We start from the raw sequence: 17,915 nt of genomic DNA, 5'->3' as shown, positions 1-17,915 counted from the left end.
CCTAACTAGCATGAATATTGCCATATTGAGTTAGTCTCCAATTCATTTATCTGCTTAGGGTCTTGTTAAAGTGATATTAAGTCATCTTTGACCTTTGTGGACCGCAAGGATTTGCAGCAAAAGCAACAGCATATTTTGTTCTTTTGCAGTTCCTCTGCGGAGCCTCCATTCTCTTTAACCAAAACACAGCTAAATAATGAATTTTACCTTTTTCTGAACTGCTCCAAGGTGAAAGTTGGATTCCCATTTGTTAGTCAGCACCAAAAACGGCTGTACATATTTATTTGAATATGAAATGCATAAGTCAGAGCATAGAGCAAGAGAAAATGAGGCAAGAGGAGATTTTGGTCTGTACGCATCAATTCTATTCTACAATTCTGAGGGTGATGCAAGACTCAGTTGGTCTGCCTTGAGCGAAGAGCACAGCTGAGGGAGTGAGGCAGAGATGTACAGATACATACACACAGGCACCGTAAGGAGAAACAGCACCAGGAGACTAAACTGTCTCGGCCTGTGAAATCACACGGTTCTATTTGTGAATCCAAAAGACGCAAGACCCATGATGACATCTGTCTTTGCACTGTTAAGAGAATAGTGAGGTGGATCCATAAGGGTCCAGTCAGAAGCCTGTGTACTGTAGATCTGCTGGGCGAAGGCCAGATCTACACAATGCATACATGAAAACATGAGCTCATTAAGCTGTAAATAATCTGGAAATCATGACATTCTGTAAATTCACATGCAGGCTTTTAGGTCACCATATATTTCTATACATTACGCTGACTGTTTATTCTTATCATTCCATGCTGTTTTGCAGTAATTCATAGAAGTGCAGCCTTCTTCATGTTCACGTGTGTTCTGGCACAGACACAAGATGAAGTTCAGTGTTTATCGGTGACGATCACATAGAGTAGATTTATATTATTAACACTCTGATAAAGCCTGTATGTCCCCACAGACTATCTACATCACAATGCCAATACAGGAACAAAAGCCCATTAAAGTTCTTCTGTTATTTGGCATCAAAAGTGTGGAATCTTTCCAGCGTCCTTTCTTGCTCATCACCTCATTCCCAGCTCGTCCTTCAGTGACACGTTGGTCCTCGGCCTGTGAATGAATGAATGAACGGCAACTGTGCAACATCAACCATGTTGTGTTAGGAGGCAGAAAGGACACTAAAATCTTTATGACAGACCAGTTTAGAGGATTTGCAGCCTTGGCAGAGGCGGTCCCCTGACTACTTAATTGGAGCGAAGATCCAGCAGAAATGTGTGGCGAGGAGGTGATCTACTTAATTGGAGCGAAGATCCAGCAGAAATGTGTGGCGAGGAGGTGATATATCATAAGGCAAAAATGTAAAAAAGGTCTCCAGACGTTTTACTCCCGGCACTTGTCGGTGTTGTTGAAGCCCTGGAATAAGGTGACGAGCTGAGGCGCCTTCTGGTTTGATATTGTGGTTAAACTGGTTCCTGTGCTGCTTTCTTAAGGCCCCAAGAGATTCAGCATCTATAATATATCTGGAAGACACATGCTGCTGTCATTTTGGACTGCATAACATCTACATGTACAGTATGTTGAAGAAAGAACAACATGCCTCAGGGTCCATGCAGAGATCTAAAGACTCGGCAGAAGATCAGCAAACGTCTCCATATTGACGCACTACTGTTGAACGCCATCATCCCGACGAACACGCGTCACATTTTACTGGTTTGTCACTTTAAATCTTGCATAAGTGGAACCGCGTCGTTTGAAATGACTCACATGTGGTGATGAATGTGGTGACGATGGTCAATGAAAGGCGACAATCTCCATAGACTGGCTGTGAGTCCGGTGAAGCACATCTGGCTGTGTTTCTGTCATCCTGTCAAAAGCTCTGGTCTCAGTTTTAAATGCCACAGGCTTTGGTTCAAGTGTTGATTGCATTGAAAGGTAGCAGCTCCTGGTGACACTTACGTTGCATTTTGACGTATTGATATTCAGTGACATTTGGATTCAAGAACATTCCTTCCTGCCCGGCGCCGGCTCTCCTTTATTCACACAGGTACTGCATGCATCATAATGCCACCGGATGTCATCGCGGTTCCCGGGGCAGTAATTGGACTCATTGTCTCGGTTATGCGAGCGCGGGTAGATGGAGATCGCCTTCCCACGCCGCACCTCCGCAGGAAATATTCCCTCAGTTCTGTTTGGGATGACAGTGCTGCAAAAGAATGTGCGATGAAAAGGTTATTTTTCATTTGTCATCTGATTGACAGGACGAGGGTGAATGCGAACTTGCCCGCCTTTGGCAAATTGGTTCCACAGTCTGAGTCATGCAGAGTCGTGCCAGACTTTGCTGGTATTGATCACTGTGGAACTGCTGTGCAGATGTCCAGAGATGTGAATCATATTCCGGTCAGTGTGATGGAGGGTAAAGTATGTTATCTCCTCCCCCCTCCTCTGCCACAGATTACAGTACATAGGTGACTGGTGCACCCTGGGAAATCCTGCATCCATAAGATTTTTCCTCAGCGTCAGGACTCAGTGGTCCCAATGGTTGAGTGAGCGAAATGTCAGAGGAGCTTTGCTGTAAGCCAACGACACAGCTCGTTATGTTGCTGCGCCTGCTCGGTTCCTCACCTCCGACTCGTCAATAGATCAGAGCTGCTGTCATTTATCTAAGGCGTCCCGGGTTTACAAAGCAAGACTTACTGTATATCCTCCAGTAATGACTGTTTCTTGCCTCGGGCGAAGGAAACAATAACTCTTACCGCCTCCCATAATCCAGCTGTAATGACAACGCCTTCACAAAGCCGAGCAAACACGCAACACCAGTCATTCAGATTCAATTCTAAAATTCAATACATCATTTTTCTAAACAATGATAGCAACTACAGGGAGCTACATAGAGGGAATCGTGAAACATGGAACTTGGGAAGTGGTATATTACTAACGAGGCTCAACTAGCCCCATGATGAAGAGGGATTAGTGCGTCGCTGTGTCCCACGAAAGGAAGGAGTCTCATTCCGGGCGGAGGAGAGTTTCAGTGATCGGGCAGTTTTCGGCACTAAAGGCTTAAGTGTCTGGATGCACTTTTTGGGATTTTATGGGGTAAAGAAGGAGGTTTTATGCTGCACGCTGTGTGCTAAAGCAGGGAGGAGCTCTCACACACTGACCAGCTCCTCTTCTTCTGGACGCTCTCTATCAAAGCACACTGCCTCTGATACACACAGCAGCTCTCATCAAATCAAACCACCTCAAGTGTTGATACTGAAATAGTCCATTAAATAATGCATCTAGTTCTTTCGGTCTGACAATATTTCTTTTCACTTTGAGCTATTTGATTGGATCCATTTAATGCTGTCTTTGAGTTTTAGCACACAGAGCAACTGAGGAAGACTCCCAACCTTCTCTGTGTGGAATCAGGAATCCATTTTGAATCCAGAATCCATTTTAAATCGGACCGTGACCCTCCAAGGAATCCCAGTGAGCCGAATCGCATTAAAGATTCTCGTTCCCTAACTTTGGCTCTTTTGAAACCAACATCTACTGTCTAAGGAGCCACACAGAGACCTCTAGCAATTCTAAGACAATTCAAAACATATGGGTCTCACTATTTAGCAATCAAACCCGCACTCCAATTGAAGCTCTCATCATCCAATTAGACGAAGAGGCGGCAGATGGCCTCGCGGGGGAGAGCAGCTGCTTTTGAAGTTTTTCCGCCGCGTGTCTGTCCGTTGGCATGTCACTCATTGTTGCCGCTCTACGCCCGCAGCTCTAGCAGGTTTTTGGGGGTTGAAACTTGTCAGGAATCTGTCAGGAGCAGCCAGCAGCACACAGGCAGAGGAGTGATGTCAGAGGGTGCAGCGTGAGACGACAGCGCCATCTAGTGCGCGCTGTGATCTGATCCCCCCCCTCGCCCTCCCCCACTCCCTCCCTCCCTTCCCTCCCTGGATGGATAGATGAGCACGGCGAGATGCTTTAACACTCTGCTCTCAATCTTGTCACCGTGCTGCACTCAGAAGCTTCTGCCGGTGCACTAAAGTATTTGGACGTGGACCAGCCTGACCCCGCTTTATTGGAATCGAATGCACTCTTAAATAAGGGGACGTTTTATTGGGATCAGTCTCATGCTGATGCTGCTGAGACGCGGCCGCTGTGCTGCTCGGGGATGGATTACTGCGAAATGTACTCACAGCTTCTACATGTAATTACACCACAAAATCACATGAATCTCCAAGATGTTGTTTTAATCCTCCACAGTCCTAAATTTGTAAGTTTTATACATTCAGGAGGGAACTGCTGCTGTTACCGCTACACTACTACTGCTACTATGCTACTACTGCGATTACTGCAGTGCACACAGACACTTGACAGCTTTGCAATCGACAACAAGTATGCAGAATAACTTGAGGGGAACACAAACACACATTTGATAGAAAATACACATCTGTCTGCAGAAGGAGTCAGAGTTCATGATTTATGAATAAAGTGTGTGTGTGTGTGTGTGTGTGTGTGTGTGTGTGTGTGTGTGTGTGTGTGTGTGTGTGTGTGTGTGTGTGTGTCTGTGTGTGTGTGTGTGTGTGTGTGTGTGTGTGTGTCTGTGTGTCATCCATTATTGAGTGGGTGTGGGAGCTGAAATCAGTCAGTTTAGCACATGAAGTGTCGATGGTGAAACTTTGGGTATGACCTGGTTGAAATCCTCTCTGGCAGCATTAGGATAGAGGGTCCTCGGCAGCAGGGGCGGCTCTAGGGACGCTGGGGGGCCCGGGGCCAAAAAGGGCGAATAGCTTTTTGAGACAGATCCCACCGGTTAAGATGCTTCACTCTTATGATAATGGCACCAAGCAGAAGTCAGACTCTTCTTGCTCTCTTGTCCAGGTTTAATGTGGTTATTTCAAATTGGGTCGGTGAGTTATAAGTCCTTAAGGTAGTCAGCCGAAACCTGTTTCTTCATCCTCTAATGAAACAGCCAATAACACCGTGAGGCCGTGAGGAAGAAACATTTCAGAGATGTCACTTAGTACGAGGCAGAAACACCAACATCAGCACAAACGCCCTGGAAAATGACTGTGGGCTCGAGTTTGTTATTGACGTCCAGAAGTAACAAGATTACATCAAGATGGAGTTTTCACAGCGTCAGTGTGTTTGAAACAAGACGATATAGGATCATCATCTTCATCATCATCATCATCATCATCATCATCATCATCATCATCATCAACAACAATAACAACAACAAACCCATTTCACTCCCTGAGATTCTTCCATTATTGATCCATTTTAAAATCAAGTCCTTTGCTTTCAGACAAAATAAAACACAATACAAATACAGTTCTGTATTTATTTATATTCAATCTTCATTGAAAACTTCATTAAACTACTGTATAATTATCTTTATTCCGTAACGTCAAGTTCATGCTGTGTTCTGTTGTGTTTCTCTTCTGCATTACATCATAGGCAGCACATATGGGAGCATTGGTTTGTATTTTTGCAAGAAATTGAGTTGGAAGTGTTATGAAGGGAGGGAGGGGCTTTGTGTGGACTAGTTAATGTATATAGTGTGCGTGCGTGTGTATGTGTGCACGCGCTCACTGTCTTGTGACACAGAATGATTCGAGCCGCCTTATTACGAGTGAAGTTCATTGTTACAGCCAGAAACATAAAGCAGAAGAAGAAAGGACTCCACATCGAACTTCCCACGTCTTATCAGCCCGCCGCAGTGGGAGTTCTGTTCTGCAGCCAACCTTTACACACACATGCTTATCGGAGCCTTACAAACACCTCTCTCTCTCTCACACATACACACACACACACACACACACACACACACACAGAGCGTTTGTTTCAAAGTCAGGCTCCCTAAAATGGAGCAAGTAAAAAAAATGGAGCCTGTGGGGAAGAGAGAGGTTTGTGTGCACAGCTTGAGGAATCAATGCATCTGGCTTCCCGGCTCGATGGAGGTAAAGAGGACCGATGGAGTAATTGGAAAGTTAAGCAAAAGAGATCGAACAGGCCTAAGTGGCACGATGTCCAGGATAAAACGCCAGAATCCAGAAGAAGCTGAGTGAAAACATGCATTCGCTGGGCAGCAGCTTCATGTCTTCCTTTATGTCCACGTGACCACAGGGATGAGACGCTTTCCAGCAGTGATTAAACTCCTTGGGGGGGGAGGGGCCTCACCACAAATTGTCCATAAGAAATGAAATTCAATGCCCCCCCCCACCCTTCCCCCCGTGTCGTCCAGGTGACACGCTGGGGTCTTCAGATGTCCTTCATCACGCTGGGGCCCATTTGGCCCCGCTGAGCACAGCTGGCGCTCTGAGACATTTACCTGCCGTGACCCTCCACCCGGGCCGCGGGATCGCACCGCCGTCACGGAAACGCCTTCACCCCTGAACTCGCTGGAGGAAGCCGGGGGGGCGGGGGGCGGGACACCTGTGATGAGCCGGCTCGGCCCTGCTGATCACTACAGAGGGGGGGCGGGGGAGGAGAACGAGGCAGTCTGGTACCTTAAAACGATTATGAAGTCCATCTTTGTCTGCTGTAGATTAATTAAAGAAAATTTATTTTGGTTCAAATGTAATTAAAAAGTGTAATGAGTGCAGGGAGCAGACTGGGTTCAGTGTGACTGATGCATTGATCTCAGCTGCTTTATCTCAGCTCAGCTCAGGGAGGTTTGTCTGTTATGATTATTATTATACATTTTAATTGACCAGTAAAGTAAAAGTGTGTCAAGTGTTAAAATGCATATATAGGAAATGCAAACAAGGGTAAAAGCAGTAATTGCCAGACATAAATTGCACGTTAATGCAAGATGTCACCTTGTAGATTCACAGGAAATGAAAACAACTTAATGGTCTTTTGTCACATTCTGTCTTCTCCAGGATTTTCACGACTGTAGCGTCCCTAAGCTCAGACGGAGAGCAGGAGGTGAAATAATGAGACAGTAAGCTTCCTGCTGACACCAGTAGAAGAAGAATACACACTTATTAGCTGATATTAGGCAGAGCAAGGTGAACATTCTGTAAGTCGAGTGAGTTTCTGTGTTGACCGTAACATCACATAAACCCGTAAAAGTGACGAATGTGTGCATATGAATCACATCGCCGCGGTGACCTTGAGCTGGATGTCAGTTTGAAGCTGAGGCAGAACTTCCTGTTGCTGCTGAGTCATAATTCACTGCTGGATATTTTAAATTACAGACTACAGTCGCTCTCCTCTCAGAAATGATTGCCTTGTTTATTTCATTCCTGACGTATTAGAATTCACTGCCAAGCCTTCAAACAAACTCCAGATCGACTTCAGAGACATGAAGTTATTTATAACCAACAATAACGGCTCTGCTTTGCTGCTATCTCTTTGTTTATTTGTTTAACCTTTACATACTGATTAGGTCATATTGGACTTTTAACATTGGAGGGCAGCGAGCAAACACATCCTGTTTTTGTGGGCTGGATATGATTGTGTTGTACCAAACTCTTTTCCTGGACCATATGTGTTGAAAAGCATAATTGGAGCATGATTGGAGCGAGCACGTATGTTGTTTTGCAGTCCAGGACGGTCTCATGAATAGGCTGTTCACTTTCAAAGTGGCGATTGGAGGACGACTCAGCCTTGGCTCAGGTATGTTTTCTCTCCGAGCGTCTGTTCTCTTCTCCTCTCTCAGCTCAAGCAGCCTGAACAAGTGTCTTCAATCCTAAACCCAAACTGGAAGCAGAAAGTAACAATTAAACTCCCATTAATTGCACTGAGGGATGTTTATGGATGCATAATGGCTTTGTGGTTCAGAGATGAGTAACGAGCTGCCGCTTGGTCGAGGTGACCTGCTTGGAGGGACGGAACAGGATCAGTGTGTGAGGTTTCAAATGATGCATAAAGCAGTTTTCACGTTATAGCAGCGATGATCGATAATTGCAAACATCGCTCATATTTTCATCGACTGTTCAAGGCTGGAGGTGGCAGGAGTTTGGCAGGCGAAGCTACACACTCGTACAGTCCAGGTGCACACACACACACACACACACACACACACACACACACACACACACACACACACACACACACACTGCTGCCGCCCCACACACAGGCACACACACTCATACATATTCCTGTACTTGACTTGCACCCTTTCCTCAATATGTGCTGGAATGAGGCTGTTTTGGTATAAAGACAGAGGAGACGGTATTTATTAGACCCTCCTGGGGCCCCAGGGGCTCAGCGCCTCATATTTCATCTTAATGTATATTCACTCACAGCCTCACATTCTCGCCTCGCTTTGCGGCAGCCGGGTAAAACTTCAGAGGAGAGAAACAACAATGGCAGAGCAGGTGACTGTGTGTTCGCAGCCCGTCTCACCTTGGCCTTATCTGGCGCTTCCATATCTCAATAGATTAAACTGCCTAAATTAGGCCGCGCTCTCGCCGGACGCCACTCACTCGTCCCCGGGGAGCTTGCAGAGAAACGATGGGTTTTTGCTGGAGCGGGGAGTGCGGCAACAAGCCGGGCTGCGGGCCCTGTTGTGCAGGTTGGGTGGGCCCCACTGCGCTGCTGTGCGTCTACGGTTTCTGCTCCATGATGAGGCCCATCGAGCCGTTCATGACCGAGTTTCTTACAGGGACGGACAAGAACCTCACCACTGAGCAGGTGAGACACATATATGACCTCTGCACTTCTGTTTAAAAGCCTGCAGTTATTATTACTGTATATTAGCTGAAGTGCCATTTAATATACATCTATTATAAGACTAATGCAAATATAAACAATGAATGAAAAGAAAGCATAGCATGAAAACAATAATGCAGATTTGCTTTCCGAGCACTTTTGAATTGAGCACAAAAATGACGATGACAACAGTGGGAAATAATTGTTGTTTTCTTTTGTTTTGTTTTGAGCACCAATGAATCACTAAGTACACTTTCATAGAACATAAGCCATTTAAATGTAATGTAAATACCACACAGTAATGAGAAAAGAATCTGTGAAACTTGGCATAAGATACCTCAGACTAACAGAGCTAGAATGGGCAATTATAATTTAGTTTTGTACTAGATTCACTCATGTAAACATTATAATAAGTATAATATACAAGGCGTATCCTCTGGGGAGCATGAATGTCATTTCCATGGCAATGTGCCCTTAAGATGTTGTGTACATATGGAAATTTACACCTGACAGACGGTGCAGGAAAGATGAAGGGGTCAACAAGACATTAGGGTCTATCCTCTGGGGACTATGAATATCCATATCAAACAGCCGCAATGTTATTAAACACCTTATCATGGTGTTCGCTGCGGGGAGATTGACCCTGCGGCGCCGCTGGAGGAAAGGTCAGGAGGTCGCAAAAATAATTTGGGTTCATCCTCCTGGGAGAAGGATTACTCTTCTCATATCTCCACCCTGAGGCCATGCTGCAGGTCAACTCCTCTTGAGGTCATTAATCATTTAGCGTTTCATCATTTTCTGATATTTTTAAAAAACATTCTCTCCATACGTGACAGAATGTTGCGCAACAGGGAAAAGTTATTTATTTCAAAGGATAACACGAGCTGAAGTTAGGGTTCATGACATTTAACGAGCAAGTCACTGAGTAAAGTTTGATGCAGAGCGAGCGGAGGGAAGTCTGGTAGCTTCACGTCTCACTAAAGGTCATTCTCACGTCTGCAGTGACTTTGAGACGCGGCAGACGATTCATCTCCTCATCAAGGTGTCCTCATTTGAAGCTCGTCCACCGGAGAAATTACTTTTCCAATGTGCGGTCCAGAGCAGCCTATTATTACAATGAAGTTATTAATATTAAGTGAGTGAACAAACATCGTAACTCAGAATCGATTTCATTTACGTGAACGAAATTAAAATGAAATGACTCCAGCCCATCTTAGATGCAGCGGGGAGCATCACTGCTACATCTCAGCAGGTTCACTTCTCCTCCTGCTGGGCTCCATGTTTACCTCCTCACTCTGACTCTAGTATGATGTCATGGCAGCAATGTTATAACGTCTTAGCACTTTGCATGGCTGACATCTGTGAACATGTCGGCCTTTGTCTGGTGTCTCCTACAGGTGATGAGAGGCGTGTATCCCGTGTGGACGTACGCCAACTTGATCCTCCTCGTCCCCGTCTTCCTGGTGACGGACTTCCTCAGGTACAAGCCTGTCATCGTCCTCCAGGGCCTCAGCTATGTCACAGCGTTCCTCCTGATCCTCGTAGGTTCCGGGCTGCGCTGCACCCAGGCGGCTTTCTTCGCTAACAGCGTTGCCGCGGCGGCGGACGTGGCCTATTTTGCCTATATTTACACCGTGGTACAGCCCTGTTACTATCAGAGAGTCACCAGTTACGTCAGAGGGGCCATACTGGTGGGCTATGCCACTGGTGCCCTGCTGGCACAGCTGCTGGTGTCTGTAGGCGGGGCATCCTTGCATTGCTTAGCCGTTGTGTCCCTGACCTTCGTCTCCATGGCGCTAATGACCTCCATTTTCCTGCCCATGCCTAAGACGAGCTTGTTTAGAGGTGGAACATATTACGCTCAGCGAGAGACATCTGCCGAGGACGAGTCATCCGACTCCGTCTCAGACTCCATCTGGGTTAAGAGCACATCGAATGCAAAGCATCTTGGGAGGTTGTTTAGGGGACTTCTGCTGGACTGTAAGGAATGTTACTCCTCTGTGGCGCTGCTCTTCTTCTGCGTGTGGGTGGCAGCAGGGAGGTGTGGCTTCTACCAGGTCGCAAACTACATCCAGGTTCTCTGGGTTCACCAGCAGCCCGGCAACTTCACAGCCTACAACGGAGGGGTGGACTCCATCAGCACGCTCTCAGGTACACCACCGCTCCTTTCACTTACTGCGTGAATGAATGAATAAGTGGGAATTACCAAGTTTGAAATTACAACTGAGTAATACAAGATGTAAAGCAGCTCCTTGTTCGTTCTACGTTTCTTTAGCGTTAAATATTTACCACCTTCCAATGTGCATTTGAACGCAGCGTAACTTCAATTGTTAGCGCATCGTTGAGTTTATGTTTGTGTTTTCATGACATCATTTGTATTTGCTTGTATTGGAACACAGCGTATCTCCCCGTCTGATGTTATTGTATATCCCAGACGTATGTATTCATGCTCGGGCCTTGCTGCAGGTTTGTTTTCTCTGTGAGTTTTCCAGTTGAATGCTTTTGATGATTTATTCATAGTTTGATGAAATCTGCGTCTCGATCTCATCTGTCATGTCAGTGAGATGGAATTTGGTTTGCTGGCGTGTCTGACGGTACAGTATGTAGTCCATATGTACAGTATACATGTACTGTGGATACTGGTGCAGTTCATCTCATCAGCATTTAACTCTCAAAGAGTAAATGCCTCGTGTAATATTTCACTTTTTAAGTGGTCGGTCTTCACAGTGGTTGTCCTAAAACTCATCATTCTACTTCTTTGAAGTCGCGCTTCTCTTTCATCTCTCTTGTGCTCTCGCTCTCGCTCTCGCTCTCGCTCTCTCTCTCTCTATCTCCGAGACATGTTTACAGCCTCCACCTTCATCATTACACCGCAGCACAACCTCACAGGAGACAAGCCCACACACTCAACGTCTGTTCACTCGGTGTCATCTTTGTTCGTCGTCTGTTTTCTTTCAGCAAATAAAGCAAATTTGAACAGTTAACAGCAAAAGATAAGCTTCAAGGAATCAACCGTCACAGAAAGCCTGAACACACACACACACACACGCACACAACCAGCGTGAAGAATCTCAATCAGCTTCCCTCTATATATACCAGCCTGTTTACGGTAGAGTCTTTCATTTTTGATGCACATTTCTCTCACTTTGGCACGTGTTCCAGTTTACAGCCATTAGTTTTAAACTCTTGGAATATATCTCTCGTGACACATCACACTTTGTGGCTTGGGTGTTAGTTCCTTCCATTCCGTCCTCATGTTCTCATCCAGTGTGCACGAAGAGGACGTGGCATGAGCACAAACAACGAAACAACACATAAGGCCTGAAACACGCCATGACCACCTCTGGCTTTGAGTCGACCACGGCTCTGAAATGATACATAGTTCTAGTTTGGAAGTTAATATATCATTGAAATACCCAACATTATTATTATCATGGAATTAAACATGGGGACAATAAGAGTTGATGTGTGTGTTTTGCTTAATGCAGTGCTGTTATGAAGTATGCTGCAGATAGACTGAGAGATCCCTATGAATAATGTAGTAAGTGTGTCAGTAGATCAGGGTTTATAGTGCTGTGTGAGTGGATCTGTACAAGCTACGGAACACACACACACTTTATTTCATTTATCTAGTGACTGATGAAGCACCGGCGTCACAAACAGTATTTATCTGATATTAGTAACAATATTAAATGTCAACAATAGTAGAACATTAAATATACATTGCAGAGTGCATTAGTGCCAGTTATCCTTCACACAGTATTCAAGTGGCGAGCAGAGGAAGAGGAGCGACGAGGCCACACGAGGCTTCCGTAGCGAGCGGCGCCCTCTAGCGGACACCGCCGCATGTCCTCATTTATTCTGCAGACAATAAACCAATCCAGCCCCACAATTGTCATGTAAGCCTATGGGTGTTACACGCCTTCCATTATGAAAAATAATAGAGTAAATAAATAGAAGGAACACAATCCTCTTCTGCGGTCACTCTCTCCCAGCCCCCAGTGCCCAGCAGACAATAAGAGCGGCATTAATTAGACTGTTTAATCGCCTGCTCTCAGCCCCAGATGGGTCTAGCAGCTGCCGCCATCCAGCCAGTGCACTTTTATTGATTATAGCACTGATACATTCCCGTATTCCCCCGGAAACCAAAGGCAATTACTCTGTGTAAACCACATGCAGCTGTATGCCTTTCACTTGTAAATGGTTCCGCCCAACATGCAGTCAAGCTGTAGGGTTCACGTCTGATATTTCCCCAAAGAGTGGATGTGTTTCTCTGCATGCCGCACTTAGAAAACATCCCCGAGGAGAAAACCTGCTGGAGCCCGATAGGAAAAATATGAATATGAATATGGATTACCGACAGGATAAAATATAGCAGGGAAGAGAAGAAGCACAACATCATTTACTATTTTCATATTCGGCATATTAATAACTGCGTGTCCTGCAGCTACAAAACAACATTCTTACACCAGCTCGTTAGTATGAAGATAAAAACAAACATGTATGCACAAGAAAGAGTTATACTCATGTGTTATACCTTGTTATATTGTTAAGTAAAATAAGAAGGACGCCATCTGTTCCACTTTACGGAAGCTATTTTCATATCAAACTTCTATTATAGTTAAAGGATATGATTCTATTTCCTCACTGAAGCACACTGTTGTTAAATATCACTTTAAGCTTAATATTTTCACTGCTGAGGAAGTCCCATATATGACACACACACACACACACACTTGTCTGTATCCCGAGCGCACATATATAATTACACACCACAATGTAAAATCTATAAATATAAACATTATATTGATGTTAAAAACAGATCATCCAGATAAATAAAGATAACACATTTGTTATCATGGATTTTGTTACAGTAGCCACATCATTATTGACTGATGGATTGATTGATTGATTGATTGATTGATTGATGATTGATTGATTGATAACACAGTAAGGAGGTCAAAGTTCTTAATTATAGCACTGTATTTTAGTGGAGTATTTATACTTTGGCAGGTAATTACTTTTATTCCTTTGCTTTTGTCAAACACTATGAAGTCCGAAGCCCAGAGTTTGAAATTGAAGTTTGAAATGTTACTTTTACATTCAATACTTTGAGACACTTTATCTCTCTGTCAAATAAAGTGGAACATGAGCACCAATTAGTCAGCCATCATTTCTTGCAGTGCAGTTACATTTTCCATACTTACCTCATGTAACTGTAGTCATTCTGTATTATTGATCCCCTGGATGAAGCTTTGCTCCTGTTGACCTCACTAAGCCTCCGATTGACACGGCAACAGAAACCCGCCTAATGATTCAGCCTCCGTTTGACCCCGCGGCTGCTAATCAGAGCCTGGGGGGTTGATTAAGTCCGCCTGAAACACACACGCAGCGGCCTGAGCGAGGTTGATTCTTCACCAGCCGGGGCCGATCGACCAGGAATTGATGAGGAACCTGTTAGAAAATGTTCAGGTTTGAATGAATGGACCAATTATATCCGGTCCCAGGTTATATTCCAGTGGATCAAGGGCAGTAAGTGAATGGATCCGTGCATTGGCGGGGGAGACGAGTGCATTCATTTACACTCAGCTAAGCCGCAGTGAATGCACTTTATTTATGAGGCAGAGCGTTAAGAGTAACTGCACTCAAATATCTTAAAAGCCATGAAGGGAAGAAAAAAGGAAGAGAAGAAGAAGAGTAAGAGATGAGGAAGCAAATGAAAAGGGAAGAGGGTGTACGACACTATCAGCTTCATGGAAACATCCTCATCCTCACACACACCAGCTTGAGGCACTGCACCATCGTGTGGCTGTAACCAGTAACTGAACTTGACAGAAACGGATGAACTCTCTGTTTATGACCATGTTTGGATTCATTCATAAGGATTCTGTACTGCTGAAGTGCAGTGCTGCTGCTGGCCTCAACCTGGCCTCAACCTGTCCAATTGATTTGTTCATTTGATCAGTATTGCATAATAACCTTTGGTGCGTTTAAATGCCAACAGTTTCTTTTCAGCACTTTGGCCAGGCTGACAAAGAGCCATAACTCTATTGACCCATGTATCCCCATAGATGTCAGTACTAATGACTTCATGAGCTTCTTTGAGATAAAATCACAACATTTAGAAACAAAATTCATCACCTCCTGCCCTCATAGGCACTGCTTTATCCTCAATCACAGGAACCTTAGAAACAGCTGTAAAACCTGATGTATTTTTCAATAGTTTCTCTCTAATTGACTTCACTGAATTATCTTCAATGATTTCCTCATCAGCCTGATCAGTCTCCTAGACCCAAATTCCAACTAGGCTGCTCACGTCTTTCCTTCAATTAGCACTTCTCTGCTAAATATGATTCATCTTTCTTTAGTTACAGGCTACGTACCACAGTCCTTTAAAGTAGCTTTAATTAAACCTCCTATCTAATCGAAAAAGCCGTCTCCAATCCTTTATGTGGATTTCTGCTGGACAACAGTTTATTTGAGGTGTTTCAGTCTGGATTTAGAGCCCGCCAGAGCACAGAGACAGCACTGCCGAGTCTCAAATGACCTTCTAATTGCATCAGACAAAGGACGTCTCTCTGTGCTTGTCCTGTTAGATTTTCGTGCTGCATTTGACACCATTGACCCTAACATTTCATCACAGAGAATAGAACATCTGATTGGCATTAGAGGAACTGTGACTGGTTTAAATCGTATTTGTCGGATCGATTTCAGATTGTTCTGAAAAGTTTGAGTTTGATCTCTTCTCTCCTCCTCCCCTCTCTTTCTGTGCGTATCCATGTCATTGCATTATCACTGCATTCCACTAATTCTACTTCTTCCCGGGGTTTTCTGTGTTCTCTCGTCTCACAGCTCGTTATGGAAGTCATATAGAGATGAAGACCATGTCCTACTATTAGTATCAATATCATTATTCATATTTTCACTTCTACTATAGTTGTTGTTGCTGTGCCTCTCTGTGTCTCTCTCTCTCTAAACCCAACCGGTCAGGGCAGATGGCCGCCCACCTAGAGCCCGGTTCTGAGTTCAGAGTTTTCTTCGTGTTAAAGCGGAGTCTTTCCTTGCCCTTTTGCCGATTGCTTGCTCATGGAGGAATGTTGCGCTTCTTTAAATTCTCCGTATATAAAATGCTTCGAGATAACGTTTGTTGTGATTTGGGGCTTGTCATTCCTCCCAATTCTTTGTCGGGGCTCCATTTTGGTCTCTCCCGTTCTGGTGACAGTTTTATGTCTCAAAGTCACAGTGAAATGTCAGGTTGAGGAAAAGTAGAGCAAAATGAAGGTACCCTTACTTCTTCTTACTGAAGAAATCACAGTTCTGTTAATGGGGCTCTCTGTTCCTCAGGCGCTGCAGCCACCATCGCCGTGGGCCACGTGTCCCTGGAGTGGTCCGTGTGGGTGGAGGTGGTCCTGGGGGGCTTCACGGCCCTGATGGCAGCGTCGCTCTTCCTGATGGACTGGGCCGACAACATCTGGATCAGCTACGCCGGTTACATGCTCTTCAAGACGCTTTACATGCTGCTCGCCACCATTTGCACGTAAGAATGGAAGCTGAAGATGTGTCTTTACAGGATGGGACATGTTTGGGAAAGAGGATTATGTTTGAAAAGTCATGGAAGTTTGAATTACAGAGCCTTGAACTTGAGACCGTTGCTAGGAGACACTTTGTGATTACTGGTTTTAAGAGTAACCCAACTGTCTGTCTGTGTGTGTGTGTGTATGTGTGTGTGTGTGTGTGTGTGTGTGTGTGTGTGTGTGTGTGTGTGTGCGTGTGTGTGCGTGCGTGTGTGTGTGTGTGTGTGTGTTGGCCGCAGCTTTCAGATTGCCAGGATGCTCAGCAGGGGGCGCTACGCTTTGGTGTTTGGCGTGAACAGTTTTGTGGGCACGGTCCTGCAGAGCGTCCTCACCGCCGTCGTCATCAACACCAAGTCGCTGCGGCTCACCATCACCTCACAGGTACTCACAAACATGTTACACGCGCACACACAACACACACCAGGGTGTTTTGCTCATTAAAGCATTGTTATAGATTATTGGTGCTCATGACTCCTCTTTGTGTCTTAGTTCTTCATCTATACTGGGTTCTTTGCTGCCATTGCGCTGCTGTTCACCATCAGAGGCGGATACACAGTGTTCCACGTGAGGAAGGCCGCAGCAGGAGAGCTGACCGAGAGAGCGTCCACCCTGCCAGAGGTCTCACGTCCATGAGGAGACACGGGACAATCTAAGGATGCTTTACCATAATATCTGATCTGTTTTGACAGCACAACATCAATAACAACAACACAGACAGGCTGGGAAATATATGGACTTTGATCAAGCGTTCACTCCAGCAAAGACTTTGTAGAACAGATGAAGGTGCAGTTTCTACATATCGCCACTAGATGACGCCGTCTGCATGCTATGGGACTCATGCAGCAGATTAAGGATGATCATCTGACGGAAATGTGTGATTTATATCATTTAAAAGGTTTGCCATACTTATTTAATGTCTGACTTACACAGTTTAGATTGTATGTGTATGTCTTTATTTGTTTGTCTCCCCCTTCTCTATAAAACAGAAGTCTCCACACTTATCAAATGTCAATTTGTTTTCTCGCACATCCAAACTTTCTTGCAAATGTCAATTTCCGTTTAAACTGGATGCTGCACAGGTGTGTGTGTGTGTGTGCGCATCAGTGCTCCCTCACATGAACACACGTGAGCGTAAGAACATAAAGGATGAGCCAGGAGGCGAGTGTTAGCTGCTGTCATATAAACCAGCCGTGCGTCTTCAAGCGCAGTTGCCAGGTAACGTGTCCGTGGCTGATGGCCTCTACAGAGACGACGCAACGTTTCCGCCAGCTAGAGTTAGAAGTGCTGATCATTACCATGCGAAAATCCCTGATAGGATCACACACACACACACACACACACACACACACACACACACACACACAGATGGAGGCAGAGTTCATTAGTGTCGATGCTCCTGTAGACTGAAAGTGATTCAGCATGATGATTGTGCAGTCAGCTGACCTGTGTGCCGTCACTGTGACCCTAAACTAATTAAGATTCCAAGATGAGCAACAGATTCACTGTAATGAGTGTGTGTCTGTGTGTGTGTGTGTGTGTGTGTGTGTGTGTGTGTGTGTGTGTGTGTGTGCCCTCTCTTGGACTCTAGTTGTTAATCTGTGCATTAACAATCTGGCAAACAGATCATTTGATATCAGGTTTTAACCCTTTGTGTGATTCTCGGCAGTGAGGCAGTTTGTTTACATTTGCGTTGCAGAT

The 17,915-nt window shown here is 45.0% G+C and overlaps 1 protein-coding gene across 1 annotated transcript; it reads left to right on the top strand.

Annotated features, from left to right (window-relative positions):
- The first annotated feature begins 8,445 nt into the window (after nt 1-8,445).
- LOC143003609 (thiamine transporter 2-like) lies at nt 8,446-16,850 on the top strand. The gene is made up of 5 exons (XM_076154380.1): nt 8,446-8,625; nt 10,041-10,794; nt 15,988-16,180; nt 16,457-16,598; nt 16,707-16,850. Exons 1-5 carry the CDS (start codon nt 8,446-8,448, stop codon nt 16,848-16,850), a joined length of 1,413 nt encoding a protein of 470 aa, XP_076010495.1.
- Nucleotides 16,851-17,915: the final 1,065 nt, after the last annotated feature.

This window comes from Genypterus blacodes, unplaced genomic scaffold (assembly GCF_046128005.1).
Source record: "Genypterus blacodes isolate CSIRO-AG114 ecotype Tasmania unplaced genomic scaffold, CSIRO-AGI_Gbla_v1 ptg000062l_1, whole genome shotgun sequence".
Taxonomy (NCBI): domain Eukaryota; kingdom Metazoa; phylum Chordata; class Actinopteri; order Ophidiiformes; family Ophidiidae; genus Genypterus; species Genypterus blacodes.
This window is presented reverse-complemented; position numbering and strand designations above follow the sequence as displayed.

Coding starts and splice junctions, on each gene's coding strand:
- LOC143003609 (XM_076154380.1), top strand. CDS start 8,446: ATGGGTTTTTGCTGGAGCGGGGAGTGCGGCAACAAGCCGGGCTGCGGG. Junction 8,626..10,040: donor AGAACCTCACCACTGAGCAG/GTGAGACACATA, acceptor TGTCTCCTACAG/GTGATGAGAGGCGTGTATCC. Junction 16,181..16,456: donor CTGCTCGCCACCATTTGCAC/GTAAGAATGGAA, acceptor TGTTGGCCGCAG/CTTTCAGATTGCCAGGATGC.